The sequence below is a fragment of the Mus musculus genome, chromosome 7 (genome assembly GCF_000001635.26).
Source record: "Mus musculus strain C57BL/6J chromosome 7, GRCm38.p6 C57BL/6J".
Lineage (NCBI taxonomy): Eukaryota > Metazoa > Chordata > Mammalia > Rodentia > Muridae > Mus > Mus musculus.
In genome coordinates, this window is record NC_000073.6 from 99,436,500 (window position 1) to 99,452,645 (window position 16,146).

At 52.1% G+C, this 16,146-nt stretch overlaps 1 protein-coding gene across 12 annotated transcripts in view; it reads left to right on the plus strand.

The window, feature by feature from the left end:
- Window positions 1–16,146, plus strand: part of Gdpd5 (glycerophosphodiester phosphodiesterase domain containing 5) — an 80,413-nt gene that overhangs the window by 55,037 nt on the left and 9,230 nt on the right. For 8 of the 12 annotated variants that reach the window (XM_006507639.2, XM_006507633.2, NM_001362166.1 and 5 more), the window contains 7 exons: window positions 1,749–1,852; window positions 4,673–4,766; window positions 5,389–5,448; window positions 11,623–11,721; window positions 11,974–12,067; window positions 12,443–12,588; window positions 15,215–15,297. In XM_006507639.2, the coding sequence (XP_006507702.1) occupies window positions 1,749–1,852; window positions 4,673–4,766; window positions 5,389–5,448; window positions 11,623–11,721; window positions 11,974–12,067; window positions 12,443–12,588; window positions 15,215–15,297 (680 nt within the window). The remainder of the gene's footprint in view (window positions 1–1,748; window positions 1,853–4,672; window positions 4,767–5,388; window positions 5,449–11,622; window positions 11,722–11,973; window positions 12,068–12,442; window positions 12,589–15,214; window positions 15,298–16,146) is intronic. The other 4 variants (XM_006507635.2, XM_030242489.1, NM_001362168.1 and 1 more) reach the window with 3 other exon arrangements.

Sequence of the window (16,146 nt, forward strand, 5' to 3'; positions counted from 1 at the left end):
AGTACAGTAGGCTGAGGGAGTGGAACTTCATCCAGGAAGGCTTTCAGAGTGGGTGGTATGTGACCCAACTCCATAGGAAATCAGAACCCTTCCCAGCTGAAGAGATGAAGCTGGGGTCAGGGGGTCACACACAGGAGGAGGGGCTGAGCAGTGAGGAGCCGGGAAGAGGTGAACTGGAATTCTTTATCCTTTTGCCAGGCTGGCCACCCTGGGTTTTCGGGGCTCCAAGGCTGACTAATTTGCATCCTCTCTTCTCATTTGCGGATCGTCTCTGTTGACCTCAGCAGCTTCTCTGGGGCATAACAAGATGATCTGCCCCAGTTTGTGCTGCTGAGATCAACAGAGAGATGGAAGCTGGGGGTGGGGAGGGGGCACCTGGGGCTTGGCCAGAGAATGCACTTGCAGGCTTCTGAGCTCAGGCTCCCAGAAGATGCTTGGCCAGGTCTGTGTTCACTTGCTTCAGCCAGTGGGAGTCACAAAAGTGTGATCCTCCACAGCTCTGCCCCAGCCCCAGCACCATAGGGAGAAGGCAGTTGCTACACCTCTTCCAGTCAGGGAGCTCACTGGTCCTAACCTACTAACTAGCTATGTGGTCCTGGCAGACTGGCTGCTCTTATGGACGTCAGTGTTTCTGTCAGTAGCATGGGGTAGAAGTGGTAAGCTGTGCCTGCTGTGGGCCTATGAGGATGGAGAGCAGGAGAGGAAAGGGGTAGGGCGGGGCGAGGTGTGTGTGTGTTCCTCTCTTGATCGTGCTTGCCTAGTACGCACAGAGCCCTGAGTTCAATACTCAGCATGGCCTCAAAGGCTACTTGGCTGGCAGGAGAGTTGGAGAAGTGGTAAAGAGCACACATTGCTCTTGCAGAGGACCTGAGTTTGATTGCCAGGGTCCACGTTGGGCATCTCACAGATTCCTATAACTCCAGCTCCAGAAGAATCCAATGCCTATGGCTTTCACAGCCACACCCACACACACTCACACACACACATACATATACACGCATACACATACACACACGCGTGTACACACATATACACAAGCACATGCACACATACATTCACACACAAGCACATGTACACACACACACACAAGCACACACACTCACACACATACACATGCACACACACTCACATACATACACATGCACACACAGTCACATACATACACACGCACACACATGCGCACACACACATACATGCACACACTCATACACACACATACATGCACACACTCTCATACATACATGCACATACTCTCACGCATACATACATGCACACACTCTCACACATACATACACACACACACACACACACACACACACACACACACACACACACAGTCATAAAATAAACCTTAAAAACAACCAGGCCTAGGGGTACATGTCTATAATCCCAGCACATAGAAAGTAGAGGTCAAAGGGACCAGAATTCGAGGCCACTTTCAACTACACCAGGAGTTCAAGGCTGGCCTGGGCTGCAGGCGACTCTGTGAGAGGACTTTAGCCCCAGACAAGGGGCTAAGACACAATGGGCAGGCCTCCAGATGCGGCAGAAAGACCTTAGGCTGCAGCTCCCCCGTGGACCCCTAGCCCTGCTCCTGGCTGTCCACTCTCTTGTAACCTGGCTCTGTGGCACTGGACAGGTTTGGTCCTCTTTGAGCCTCAGCTCCTGGCAGTTGAGGCTTCAGGAAGGGAGGGCAGGAAAGTCCCCTGCCCTGGGATGTGACTCCACCCTCTACTCTGCTCTTGCAGTGGGAGCGCCTGTGGTTCCTGCTCCTGGTCTGCACCTTCAGCCTCACACTCACCTGGCTCTACTTTTGGTGGGGTGTCCACAACGACTACGATGAGTTCAACTGGTGAGTGGAGGGGACACCTCGGGGCTCGGCATGGAGCCTCAGTTCGGCCCTGAGAGCTCTACCCCATGGCCTTGAGTAAGGCCCATACTGGGAGGCCTGCTCTTGCCCATCTGCAGGTCCTGTCACAGTCTGGTAAGACAGGGAGAGCTCTGTGCCCCTGGGATTTCAGGAAGGCTTTCTGGAGGAGGAGACGTGGGAACTAGCCTGAGCTGGCTCTCGGATTCCCTGTAGGTCCAGGCTGTGAGGAGTAGAAGCAGAAGGCATCAGCCTGAGGAGGAAGGCCATGAGCCCCCTTTGTAGACAAGAGCTCCAAGGCCCAGAAAGACCAAGGCCTGGGCAGAAGAGGCGGTTCCTAGCCTAGGCTCTCTGACTCATTGTGGCGGGACTGTCACAGTAAGCAACTGTCACTGTCTAATTCAGCTGTGCCCCCTTTAGGGGCACTGCAGGTCCAAGGGCAGGGCCCTCCCTCACGTCCTCCATTGTCAGCTTTTGCTGACCAGTGGAAGGCCTGGCCAGGGAGGGAGACCCCGTGTGTCCTCCGCTGACTTCTCCAGATTTTGGAGACGATCCAGCGTGGGGAGTCAGGGCTAGGGATTGAACCTCTGGTGTGCTTTGGATTTCTTTCTCCCTCTGTGAAGTAGGATAACTCCTGCCTCATCAGGTCCTTACTGGGACAAGAGAAGGGGCAGGGTGGGGACGGGTCACAGAGCTGCTTCCTGGGAGGCTAAGTCTCCAGCAGAGGGAACCTCTGAGTCACAGCTTCTGGTGGACTGCGTGCTGCGTTCAAGGATTCTGCTAGGATCCCGGGACTCTATTAAGGGGACATGAAGTCTGCTGTGACCTACCGGCATGTTACATACTTTCCCATTGCTGTGACAAAATACTTGATGTGAGGAACTTCTGAAAGGAAGGGCTTATTTCGGCTCCCGTTCCAGAGTACAACCTGTCACCATCATGGAGACAGGAACTTGAGGCAGCTGCTTATGGTATGTCGCACATTATTTCCTGTGCGACACACACACACACACACACACACACACACAGAGGGAGAGAGAGAGAGAGAGAGAGAGAGAGAGAGAGAGAGAGAGAGAGAGAGAGAGAGAGAGGTTGTAATCAAGATCCAGGAGTTGGCACTGAATGGGGATAGACATGGGGCCTGGAGCATCCAGCCATTTGCCATTGAGACAACATTAGCATCTGCAGAGTTCACACAGGAGAATACACTGGGGTTGCAAACAAAATCATAAAAACACCCAAGCAAACTTTAGACGATGTTTTACAAAAGTTCATGGATGCGGCCCATGGGCTGCAGGTTGGTCACACCTGGTAGGCTACTCTGTGTTTGTCCTGGAGGTGTCCCTGCCCAATGTGGCTAGCGTGACCAGAAGATCTTTTCACAGTAGCTCCAGGGCCAATCCCCTGCCTTCCTTGGGCTTCAGTTTCCTAAGCTGTACAGTAGGTGAGCCTTCTCTGTGACCTTCTGAGTAGCAGGCTCCCCACAGACTCAGAGCAAGGCTCTGGGAAGGGATAGGGGAGGAAGATGCCCCGTGGAGTGGAGTCTTCCCGATGTCACCTCCCAGCTACAAGCAGGGTCCTGGCAGTGGCTCAGATTCTGCAATACACCAAGTGAGTGCATTCGCTGTCCGAGCCTCTCTCTCCTCACTAACACAAGGAGGTTGAGTGAGAGTGAGTGAGCTGTCTTTCTGTAGCTAAGCTGCAGCCTCCAGGACTGGGGAGAAGTTTGCTCCCTCTGCCCTGTCATTCTGTTTATAGCAACACAATCAAGGAAATAGAAATTCAAAGAGAAACCGGGCGTGGTGGCGCACGCCTTTAATCCCAGCACTCGGGAGGCAGAGGCAGGCGGATTTCTGAGTTCGAGGCCAACCTGGTCTACATAGTGAATTCCAGGACAGCCAGGGCTACACAGAGAAACCCTGTCTCGAAAAACCAAAAGAAAAACCAAAAAAAAAAAAAAAAAAGAAATTCAAAGAGATGTGGCCATTTTCTCATCTCTGTGTTAGCTTATACAGCGAATCAATGCAAACTAGGAAGTTTCATTAATGGGAAGCTGCCTATATTCAGCCCATGAGTTCAAGAAGACCACGTGCTGGTTTTTTTGGTTTTTTTTTTTTTTAAATCACATTTTCTCAGCACTTTTTCTGGTTTCAGTGAATGCTCATGTTAGGAAGAGTTTGTTATGTCCTTGCCACAAGCCTCCCTCCCTTCACTCCCTGAAGCCCTATGATGGGCGTTCCACCATCTCCATCCTCCAGGTGAGCAAACTGGAGTGGTACAGATCTCCACCTCTAAGGCTCCACATTTTCACGTTTTGCCATTGAACTTGAGGTGAATGGCACAGTCAAGGGCATCTTGGGCTCTGTAACACCTGTCATTGCCACAAGGTCCTAAGAGCCAGCAAGAGGCAGTGTGGGGATTAGATCTCAGAGTGTGTTCATCCCTCAGGGTTGTGCTGGCCATGCTCCTGAGGGTGGCGGGCACAGGTGTGTGGAACAGCCCTGGGGTGGTTATCCCGGATCCGCTGTTCATGCGCGAATAAAGGTGCAGTGCAGGGGCCCATGGGAAGGAAGTGTAGTGGCCTTCAGAATGGTGACTCTGGCCGATTCTGCTTCTTGCTTTCTGAGTGCCCACCAGAAGTAGGCATGACTGTCAATAAAGGAAACACTGATTGCCGATAGAGGGCGGGAAGGGCCCGTTTGTGGTTCTCCGACTGCAGCTTCCTGAGAGCTGAGACTGTCCTAGATCCTTGGCTGGGCCATGGCTCAGTGGAGGTCTGTCTGACTTCTGTCCTTCTCCCACCAGGTACCTCTACAACCGCATGGGCTACTGGAGCGACTGGTCCGTGCCCATCCTGGTGACCTCGGCTGCTGCTTTCACATACATCGCAGGCCTCCTGGTATGGAGGGGTTGGGGGAGGGTCCCTTGGTGGCTCTGCTCCCAGGAGGAGCAGGCTTGGCGGTCTACAGGGGTATAGGGCTATTGTCCACCCGGACTCCTTCGGTGTTGCTTGGCAGGAGGAGGTCTCATTTTCCTAGTCTCCTTCGGCTGTCCCTCTGAAAGCCCCTCCCTGCCATCCAGGCAGAGGAGCCATTCTGGCTTTCAGCATCTACTACAGACGTCTTCCAGAAACTGCTTGGGCTGCCTACCCACAGTGCCCTCCACACTGAGAGACTCGGGTTGAGCACACTCAGCACTGGCAGCTCCTTGGGGGCAGGGCTCAGATCTGCCTCTGAATCTCCCAACAAGCTGAAGTGTTATGCAGGGCAGTCTTCCTGCAGCCGAACCCAGGGACCTTTCACAGGGGAATTCCCAAAGGAGGAGGCTTGAGGCCTGGAGTAATCTGGAAGGAAGCCAGGCCTGGACAGGGCTGGCCCGGGCATTCCTGGTGCCTGTGGGGAGGGTGTGTTGCCTGCCTAGGGTCACACCAAGGGCAGGAGTGTGGGGCAGGGTGTTTGGAGAGCTGGCAAGCTTTCTAGGCACACGTGGTGGCTTGACTGGCCCCCTGGGCCTCTCTTCAGGTCCTGGCACTATGTCACATCGCTGTGGGGCAGCAGTTGAACCTGCACTGGATACACAAGGTAATGGAAGGCTGCTCTAAGGGGGAGGGGAACAGAGGCCTGGAAGCACAGGGTAGCCTGGGTGGTCCCTCCCCCTGGCTCGCCTCTGTATCTGCTCTGCTATTCCACTGAACTCTTACTGGGCCAGGCACGGCCTGCCCAGTTTGCATTCACTCCCTTAACCCTTACAGCCCTGCAGAGTACGCATGGCCACCATCCTGCGCTGCAGGGGCAAAACCCAGAGGTTAGACAACATGTGTAAGGTCTCACAGGGTGAATGGGAGGCCTAGTGTTCTGCCCTGCGGCCAGGCACTCAACAGCACCCGCTCTGCCTTCGCTCCGCCTTCTCTACTGTATCCCTGAGTTCTGGTGATGGTGTCTGGGATAGCCCAGACTGTCCCAGTCTGGTCCTGATGACTCTCTGCTACCACCATGGGACAGTCACCTCAGCTTCTACTGTGGGAGACATCATTCCTACCCTTGGCATGCCCACCCTTCCTTGGCTTTTACCCCCTTGCTCTGGCCTTCATTTGTTCTCTCTCTTTGAGCCCTTTTCTGTATTTGAACCCTCTCTTTGCAGCCTGTATCCCAAGGCAGGGGTTCTCCTCAGCTCCGGCAGCCTCCCCTCCCAGATACATTTTACAACATTTGTGTTATCAATTCCATCAGGTGCCTGATCCCAACCCACTCTAATTTGGTGACCCTTGAAGACTAAACTGGCACTGGTGGCTTCTTCTGCTGTCCCCAGTGTTCATTCCAGACTAACTGGTCCAAACCTTCTCTCTCCCTCTCTCTCTCTCCCTTTCCCTCTCTCTCTCCCTCTCCCTCTTCCTTTCCCTCCCCTCTGTCTCTCTCTGCCTCTCTCTGTCCCTCTCTGTCTCTGACACACACACATACACACACACACACACAAACACACACACACACCTATGCTGAGTATAGGTTGTTGATACCTGCTATGCTTGATCAGGGTCATAGGCCTGGGCTAGTCCTGGCCAAAATAGAGCCATCCCCTATGAGGAGCTCTGAGGGGTGGAGATGGGAAGGTGGGGGCTCCAGGGGCTGTGGTAGTGGAGTGGGGAGGAGTCATCTCTTTCACCACAGCATGGCTAGAAGTAGGCACACATTCTAAGAAGAGGCAGAAATGTCTGGAAACAAACAGGACCTAGGAGACTGCCCCAGCTAGCAGGGAGACAGAAGGAAGGAGAGGGAGCACAGGCAAACTTGAGTTAGAGCGGAGCGGGAGGGGAGCACCTTGGGAGCCAGGCCTGGGTGACTGAAGTCTTGCTGGGATGAAGAGAGCAGTCCCTGCTGATGACTCCATACTGAGGACTGCTCTGGGACTTCCTCAGCCCACTCTGGGAGGTGCTTTCTTCTCTCAGCTGCATGGCTAACACTTGAAAGAGGATATCTATCAGCTGGCATCTGGGGACCGGGCACACATGCTGTGGTGACCTCCCGGGGCTGTGCCTGGCTCTCAGCAGGTCAGGTCACACATGCTTGATCCTAAGGGAGAAGCTTGCAGTTCTACAGAGCCAGCCAGATCAGAAGGGTCCCCGAGGGGTCCCTCAGGTGCCCTGTGTCCTGCTCCAGGCCCTTTCCCTTCCTTCCACACCATCCTGCGGGATCTCAGAGGCAGCAGGGCCTGCCAGGCAGAGACGATCCCAGCTGGAGCTGTTTCCAGGCTGGCCTGGCTGGCTTGGCTGCCCAGGCTCTGGGTATTAGTACAGGGCCTGGAGATTCTACAGAAGTATTTAAGGAATCCTGGTCCTTTCTGCCTGCTCACTTTATCTTCATCCATTTTTTACGTGACCAAAAATCCAGACATGAGAAATCATACTCTGTGAGGTTTTTTCTGCATACACTCCCTTTCTATTTTAATTACTTGTGTGTGTGTGTGTGTGTGTGTGTGTGTGTTTGTGTGTGTGTGTGTGTCTCTGTGTGTGTGTCTCTGTGTGCGTGTGTGTGTGTGTGTGTGTGTGTGTGTGTGTGTGTCCGCGCATGCGTGCATGAGCACACACCACAGCCCATACATGGAGGTCGAAACATACCTTTTTGAGTCAGTTTCTTTTCTCCCACTGTGTGGGTCCTGGGGATCAAACTCAGATCTCAGGCTTGGCGACAAGCACTTTTACCTGCTAAGCCACCTCATTGCTCTCCCCTTCCCTTTAAATTTATTTTACGAGCACAGGTGTTTTGCCTGCGTTTAAATAAACATAACACATGTATGCAATGCCTCTAGCAGCCAGAAGAGGGCGTAATGTTCTCTGGAACTGGAATTGCAGTTGTGAGGCCCCCTGCAAGGGCAGTGGTGCTCATAACTGCTGAGGGATGCCTCCTGCCCTCTCCCTTTCTTTGTCCACACAGTTCCCTCACCTGTGCCCTCCTTTTTAAAAAGTGCCAGGAGTGCCTTCTTGGACACAGTAAGGCCATGGCCATCGATGCTTGGTGCTTGCTCTGGTCGCCCCCTCATTCCCAAGTCATCTGCCCAGCCCATTAGCATGTGCTAGTTTTCAGTCCTTTGCTGGGGCAGCATAGCTGTGATCCAGGAGAAAAGAACACTGTGTGTCTTCCTTGTTCTCTTCTTTCAGTGTTTTTTTGAGGCAGGGTCTCACTACGTAGCCTCTTAGAACTCACTCTACAGAACAGGCTGGCCTTGAACTCAAAGAGATCCATCTGCCTCTGCCTCCTGAATACTGGGATTAAAGGTGTACATCACTACTCTCAGCTTTTTCTAAGCTCATCATCCTCCTGCCTCAGCCTCCTGAGAGCATGCATTACAGACCTGAGCCACCATGTCCAACGAGAAGGTATGCACAGTCTTGATCTTGACAAATGCCCTTTGGCACACAGCCACACAGCGCCAACACATGCTCCCTAGGCAGTGTGTGGTTGTGCCAGTGGGATCCTCTTGCCCTCGGGTGGGAGCTGAACCCTTGGGAAAGGCCTGCCTGAGAGGTCAGAGGTTCCCCGGAGCACACCCGGGCTGCATGTCCCCTCTGCTCAGTTTTCAGTCACCGGAGGATTGTCTTTGTGTCTTCTGTCCTTTTGCTGTGGGAGCTGCTTATTAATTTGCAGGCGCTCTTTGTAAATTTGGGAGGTTGGCCCTTTGTCTGATGAACGGCGGATACTTCTGCCCAGTCTGTCCTTCATCTTTTGACTTTGTTTATTGCATTTGTGCCACCGGATTTTTTTTTTTAATTCATAAAGACAAAGCTTAAGTCTGGCTGGGTATAGATAGTTATATATACACTCCTTTAACGTCAGCACTCAGGAGGCAGAGGCAGGTGGATCGCCATGTGTTTGAGGCCAGCCTGGTCTACAAAACGAGTTTCAGGACAGCCAAGGATACACAGAGAAACCCTGTCTTGTGGGGAGGGGGGAGGAGACATAAACAACCCTTGAATCTATCATCTCTTCTTGTGGCCCTCGAGTTGGGATCAGACTTAGAGGGGTCCTTCCCACTCCAAGATGATATGGGGATGTTTTAGGATATCATTTGGTAGTTGTATAACAATAAAGTGTTCCTTAATTTCTTGGAAGTTATCTTGGGGCCTGGTACAATCTTCCCAGGCTCGCTGAAGATGCTTCCCGTTGTCCCCAGCTGTCCCCCCTCCGCATCGGAGATGTCTTTATACCTTCGATGCTTCGATCTCTTTCTGAACATGGCTTTCATTTATCCCTTTGGCCTTGTGCCAGGGTCATATTGCTTTGAAGATGTCAGTTTTAAGGGACATTTTAATCCTGGTCTGTGTTTAGACTCCCTGGTTCCGCTGAGTCCCAAGCAGGGGAGGGCCAAAAGGCTTGGGAATGGGCAAGGAGGGCAGCACTGTGGCCTAGGGCTCTGGCCTGCGAGGGGCCTGGGAAGTGGGGAAGTCAAGGCACTTCAGAGAGCTGCTTTGTGACAAACAGAAGGCCCAGCCACCACCAGAGCCATCTCAAAGGCCTCTTCAGAGGGATGCTGTGCTCCGAGCACTCCCTCTGCCCCTGTGCTGTGCCCCTAACTCCCCCACCCCAGGAGGCAGCAGCTGGGCTTCAAGGCTTGTACCCAGGAGGGCTGAAGCCCAGAGAGAAGCCAGACTCTGCCTGACCACAGGAGGTGCTGCTGAGCTGGCCTGAGGCCTGCTGGGCCCCATGGACAGTTCAGCAGCACTGACTGTGAGTTCAGCCTGTTCTCAGGCTGCTGGTGCGCATGACAGTTCTTTCTGGTGCTAGCTTCTGTCTTTCCAGCTGGCACATTTGACCTGCAGCTCACACCTTTACTTCCAGCACTCAGAAGGAAAGGGCAGGTGGATGGCCAGGGCTACACAGAGAAGTCCTGGAGAGAGAGAGAGAGAGAGAGAGAGAGAGAGAGAGAGAGAGAAGCACATTTGAGAACTTCCAGTATGCCGGACACCATGTTTGTCATAACAGCATCAAGCAGCATTTATTGAGTACTTGCTGTATGCGACACGTCCTTTTCTCTCTGTTATCCCTTTCAGTTATAATTGTTCAAAATGGCAGCACTCACATCTAATATTCATTTCCTTTTGGTGGCAGCTTCTGTGCAGAGCACCTTACATGCATGTCCTTATTTATGTGTCAAACCCCTCCCTGAAAGGCACTCATCATCATCCCTCTGTCCCTGCTCAGAGCTGTTCCCTGAAGGAAGGTGCTAGCCTCCTCCAGTGCAACAGGGGTTGACCCAGGTGTAGAGACTCCAGGCATCTGCCAAGAAGCTAACCAATCTACAAGCCTGGATTCCAACTCTCCTTGGGTCTCAGCACACAGGCAAAAATGAATGAATGAATGAATGAGCAAACGAATGAATGAGTGGATCCCTCCCTTGCCATCATGAGTCATAGCCCAGAAGGACAGAAGTGCCAAGGCAGGTCTACCCCAGGCCTCTGGGTAGATCCTGGGAGCCACAAGGTTGCAAGCCTGTGCTATTCCTGTGTCTGAATGACACCATGGGGAAAAACCCTTTCCCAAACATTTCGATAATGCTACCAGGCATGATGGGTACCACTGCAGCAATTGTAAAACTGTGATGAAATTTTAATTGTATTAGGATTATGGGGAATCAGTTTTATTGCAAGGACTTCCGAGGTTGGCCTCCTATTGTAATAAGATGTCTTCAGAAAGGGCTCCTCAGAGTCCCTCCTCCACCCACCCACCGCTGTCTCATTCCACCACAGACAGGGGCTTTTATGAATGAGGGAGGAGCCCAGACCAGGAAGGATTCTAGGGCTCCAGAGAAGACTGAAGCAGGGAACCCCAGCTTAGTCTTACTTAGTTTGGGGTTTCCGGTGCCGGTTGGCACAGATCTCTGTCCCTGAAGGTACCTCAATGCTCATTACAGCTGTGCCCCACACTTCCCATGGAACATACTAGAAGCTGGGCTGGGGATATAGTTCAGTTGGTAGTGTCTGCCTCGCACAGTCAAGACCCTGGGTTCAGTCCCCAGCCTAGCGTAAGCTGAGCATGCTGGTGCCCATCTGTAATCCTAGCACTAGGGAGGCAGCAGAGGGATCAGGAGTTCAAGCTACATGAGACCTGATGTCAAGAGAAAAGCAGCCAAATGTAGGAGACCTAGGCTGCCAGTCCGACAGACGACATTGTGAGCCAAGTACCCCCTAGTGTGAGCCCAGCCCCCTCTCACTGCACAGTTCACAGGCTACTGCCCTGGTAGAGGCCTGATGCCAGAGAGGCCCTTGTTTTCCACTTTGTCCTCATCTTGTCTTCATCTTCCCTTCTCTTTCTCCACGTCTCTTTCCCTGGGATCTGCCTGCCTTTCCTGCCTCTGCCTCTGGTTGGCCTCTTACTGTCCATACAGCCTTCAGCTCATCCCTGGCTCTCTCCTTCCCTCCTCTTCTTGCACTATGTTCTTCCTCCTCTTCTTCCTCCTCCTCCTTATCTTTTTTTGTTTGTTTGTTTGTTTTTTTGTTTTTGTTTTTGCTTTTGTTTTGTTTTATTTTGAGACAGGATTTCTCTATATAACCCTGGCTGTCCTGGAACTCACTCTATAGACCAGGCTGGCCTTGAACTCACAGAGATCCACCAGCCTCTGCCTCCCAAGTGCTAGGATTAAAAGCACTGCACTGCACTGCCCCTGCCCAGCCTGTGGGCACGTCTGCTTTCTTTCTCCTCCTCCTTTCCCAGACAGAGGTCCCCTCATTCTTGCCCTGACCCTCTGTCTGGTACTTTCCTCTCCAGATGGGGCTGGTGGTCATCCTGGCCTCCACGGTGGTGGCCATGTCTGCAGTGGCCCAGCTCTGGGAGGATGAGTGGGAGGTGCTGCTGATTTCCCTGCAGGTGAGTGAGGCGGGCTAGGGACAGGGACACTGCCACCCCAGGACCCTTGCAACCCTTTATCACTCCTGTTTCTCCAAGGCGCAGAGAGGAACAGGGAGGGGTCTGCACAGCAGGCTTCCCAGCATCCTCAGTGGGCAGATGGAGACAGGATTGCCTGTCTTGTAGGTAGAGACGGTCAGCAGCATGCTGGTGACCTGAGGGTCTGGACCTGCCTTTGAGTCCCTGGTCCCTCCTGCCTCTCTTCACACCCAGGGCACGGCACCATTCCTGCATATAGGGGCCCTGGTGGCCATCACTGCACTCTCCTGGATCGTCGCTGGACAGTTTGCCCGTGCAGAGCGGTCCTGTGAGTACCCCTTAGAGAGGGCCCACCCATCCTGACCTCCATGAATACAAATGCCAGCTTAGACTGTCCAGGGACTCTACCTGGGTGGTCTGGGAATGAGGTGGGGCCCTTGTGCTCAGCATCAGGGGCTGGCTCCAGGCTAGTCATAGATGCTACCAAAGAATGCTCTGGGTGGAAAAAAAAAAAAAAAGAATGCTCTGGGTGTCCATGTCTTCCTGTACATGTGTGCCTAAGTGTGGGGTTCACTTCCTGTCAGAGCAAAGGCCACTCCACAGAACACCACGTTCTGACTCCAGTCTGGCTGGCTAGGCATGGTTGGGCCTGGTGAGAGATGCACAGTGGCTCATGGGACGTTCCTACTGCCCGTGTCTGCAGCCTCTCAGCTCACCATTCTTTGTACCTTCTTCGCCGTGGTCTTCACCTTCTACCTGATCCCTCTCACCATCTCCTCTCCCTGCATCATGGAGAAAAAAGACCTGGGCCCCAAACCTGCCCTCATCGGCCACCGAGGGGCTCCCATGGTAAGCACCCCAGAGGGTGGACCGGGGCAACAGCTGTTGCAGGAGAGGAGCATGTGGGAAATAAATGTCATGTCTGTGGTAGCAGATGTATCGCCAGCATAGAAGGACTTCCTGGTTTTGGTTTGATCTGCTTGAGACAAGCTGGGGTTTAAACTACCGCCAGCCTTCCTGCCTCTGCCTCCTGAGTGCTGGGGTTACAGGCATATGCCAGCACGCCCAAAACATAAGGACTTAAAAGCAAACAACAGGCTGGGGAGATGGCTCTGCAGGGGAAAGCACTTGCTGTAAAAGCCCGGCACACTGAGTTTAATCCCTGCCACCCACATAAAGATAAAGGAGAGGATGTTCTTCGTGTGCACTGAAGCATGTGTGCACATGCTCTCTCTCTCTCTCTCTCTCTCTCTCTCTCTCTCCCTCTCTCTCTTTCTCTCTCTCTCACACACACACACATGTATATACATACATAATGATAATGACTATAACACCACACTGACAATGTTTAAAAGTATTTATTTTCACTTTTATGTGTATGGTTGCTTTGCCTGACACCGTGGAAGCCAGAAAGGGGTGTTGGATCCCCTGAGACTGGATGGAATTACAGACAGTTGTGAGCTGCCATGTGGGCACTGGGAATCAAACCCAGGTCTTCTGAAAGAGCAGCCAGAACCATCTCTCCAGCCCCCAAATTAACAATTATTTAACATGACCTAATATCATAGTTATTTTTCCTTTGTCTCCAAAAATATCTTTCTGTAGTGCAGACTTTTAAAATCATGATCCAAATGACATCATGCAGCCCATCTGCTTGACACATGTCCCCCGAGTGCCTTTTCATCTGTGACAGCCCCTCCCCCAGTCTCCTTTGTGCTATTTATCTGTTGATGAAGCTGTCTCTAGACAGCCTCCCAAGCTGTGCATTTGGCTGCTCCATCCTGCGGTGGTGACTTGCTCATTATATCTGTTGTCCCATTTCTGAGATAGGGTCTCGGTGTGCAGCCCAGAATAGCCTGGAACTCACAAACCACCTGAATCCCCATCCTGAGTGTTAAGGTTACAGGTGTGTGCCCCGTGCCTGGGTGTGGCGTTCATTTTATGCTTGTTTGGTTTTTACCCTGACACAGGATAATTAGTGATGCATATTTGCAAGTCACGGTGTGGTTCTCAATTGTACAATGCATTATCCTCACACCGCAGTGATCCACCTGTCACATCACACCCTGTTTCATTGTGTTAGGAGCGTCCAGAATCCTCTCCTTTGCCTGTTTGAAAAGACACAGGGAGTTAGCATTTACCACTGCCACCCTATTGCAGTAGAATGCTAGAACCCATTCACATGGCCCATCATTTCCACCTGGTGACCGGCCTCCCCTCCCCCTCCTACCTTCTATTGATCATTATTCTGCTCTTTACTTCTGTAAGGTCAACTTTAAAACAACAACAAACAAACAAAAAACCCTCAAAACACCTTTTTTTTTTACAAAAAAATGTGGCATTGTGATGCCTCAGGACACGTGTGGAGATTCAGCCAACAATTTGCAGGTGACGGTTCCCTCCTACCAAGCAGTCCTGGGAATTAAACTCAGGTTGTCAGGTTTAGCAACAAGAATCTATACCTACTAAGCCATTTTGCAGACACTTTAGTGCTGTTTTTTGGGGGGCGGGGGGGGGTGTGGAGGCACGGATAGCCAGTGCTCTCTCCATGTCACTGTGAATGACTGTGTCCAGCCAGAGTCACCACGAGTGTGTTCCTGTGAAGGCTTCACAAATGATTGCCAGCCTTTTGAGTTGCCAGGTCTAAATCCAATCTCTGGTTTGGTGCTGACCTCTAGTGGTAGGAAGAGGTATGGCAATTTACTCTGCACAGGACCAAAGGAGACTCACTGCCCAGCTAGATACCCACAGAGAACAGTGATTCCCATATCCCCAAAGGTCTGAAGAGAGGGTGGGTCCTTAGGAGGGAGGATTCACCCAGGGTTGCAAGGCAGGGTCATGTAGCTCAATGGCTGGAGTCAACCTTCTGGGTGATGATCTGCCCTAGGGTTGCAAACTTATTGTTAGGTGTCAAGCATGAATTTGAGTCCATGTGCCAGTGTAGCGATGGAGAGATTATTATTATTGCTGTATAGATGAAGAAACTCATCACACCACAGCAACCCCATCCTCTCTCCTTCCCCCTCCAGAATCTCCCCCCAGACTGGGCTTTGAGATTAAGCCAGAAGGGACCAAGCACTCAGTCTCTGCCCAAAGCTACTGTAGGCCCACAGGCCTGTGGGGAAGGCCATTTGCTTCTAGAGTCTTGTTCAGTGCCTGTAATACAGCAAGGACAATGTGATCAGAGTGATTATTTGCTAACTCTGTTATTATGGCTGTGTCAGGCATTCATATTCATACGAGTCCATACCCAGCACACTGCCTGTCCCTTCCCCCCAAACCTCCATGAGGTATACATATTATAACAAATGAAAACATGGAACCTTGAAGCAGCTGTGTGGGTGCCCGGGTTCCCATAGCAACTCCACAAAGGAGCCAGAATGAGAGGCAGACCTAGCAGGGGGCACCTCCCACTGGCTGGGGAAGGGTCACCAACTGGACCCTAGCTCTGCCGTCACCAGTCCTTCCTCTCCAGCTGGCTCCAGAACACACAGTGATGTCCTTCCGGAAGGCGCTGGAGCAGAGGCTGTATGGGCTGCAAGCTGACATCACCATCAGGTTAGTATGGCAGAGAAGGGTGGTGGCCATTCTTCACCCCACCCCCACCTCTGCATCTGGGTCTCCTCATAAAAACCTCCTGCCCCTGGTGATAGGAGGGGGGATGAAGACTTGGATGATCACAACAAGCCAGGCATCCTTTTAGAGGTTTGTGCTAGACTCCAGAATAGAAAGAACAGACTACTGTCCAGTCAGGGTTTAGGTGTGGGGACACAGACCTGTTGGGAAAAAAATGACACCTGTGAGTCTCACGCCTTTCATCCCAGCACTCTGGAGACAGAGGCAGGCAGATCTCTGTGAGTTTGAGGCCAGCCTTGTCTACAAACCGAGTTCCAGGACAGCCAAGGCTACACAGAGAAACCCCATCTCAAAACAAACAAACAAACAAACAAACAAACAAACAAACAAACAAACAAACAGATCATATGGAAGTGATGTGAACATTTCCATCTCTAGATGCAGCATTTGTGTTAACACGAATGTCAACCAACGGGGAAACCCATCCCAACCTCAGGGGTAACTCAAAGGATACCCCTGAGGCGGAGAGAAGGCAGGGCCACCAATTACTGCCCCACGGGGTGTACAATATACAGCTACACCACATATGTGAGGTTACCACTCCTGGTGTAGACCACATAGATTATACGCCCCACGCCTCTCCATAGGAGTGGATAAAATTTCTTGAGGAACAGGGAGCGAGGGAGCCCTTTATTATTATTCTACACTAAGGAACTCTGTGAGCTGTGGCCAGTCCTGGTGGGTTATGAGGATGCGGGAAGTATGTGGACGTTGTCTAAGGGACCTGTGCAGGCACTGCTATCAATATGACATTTCAAGGACTTGGTTTGA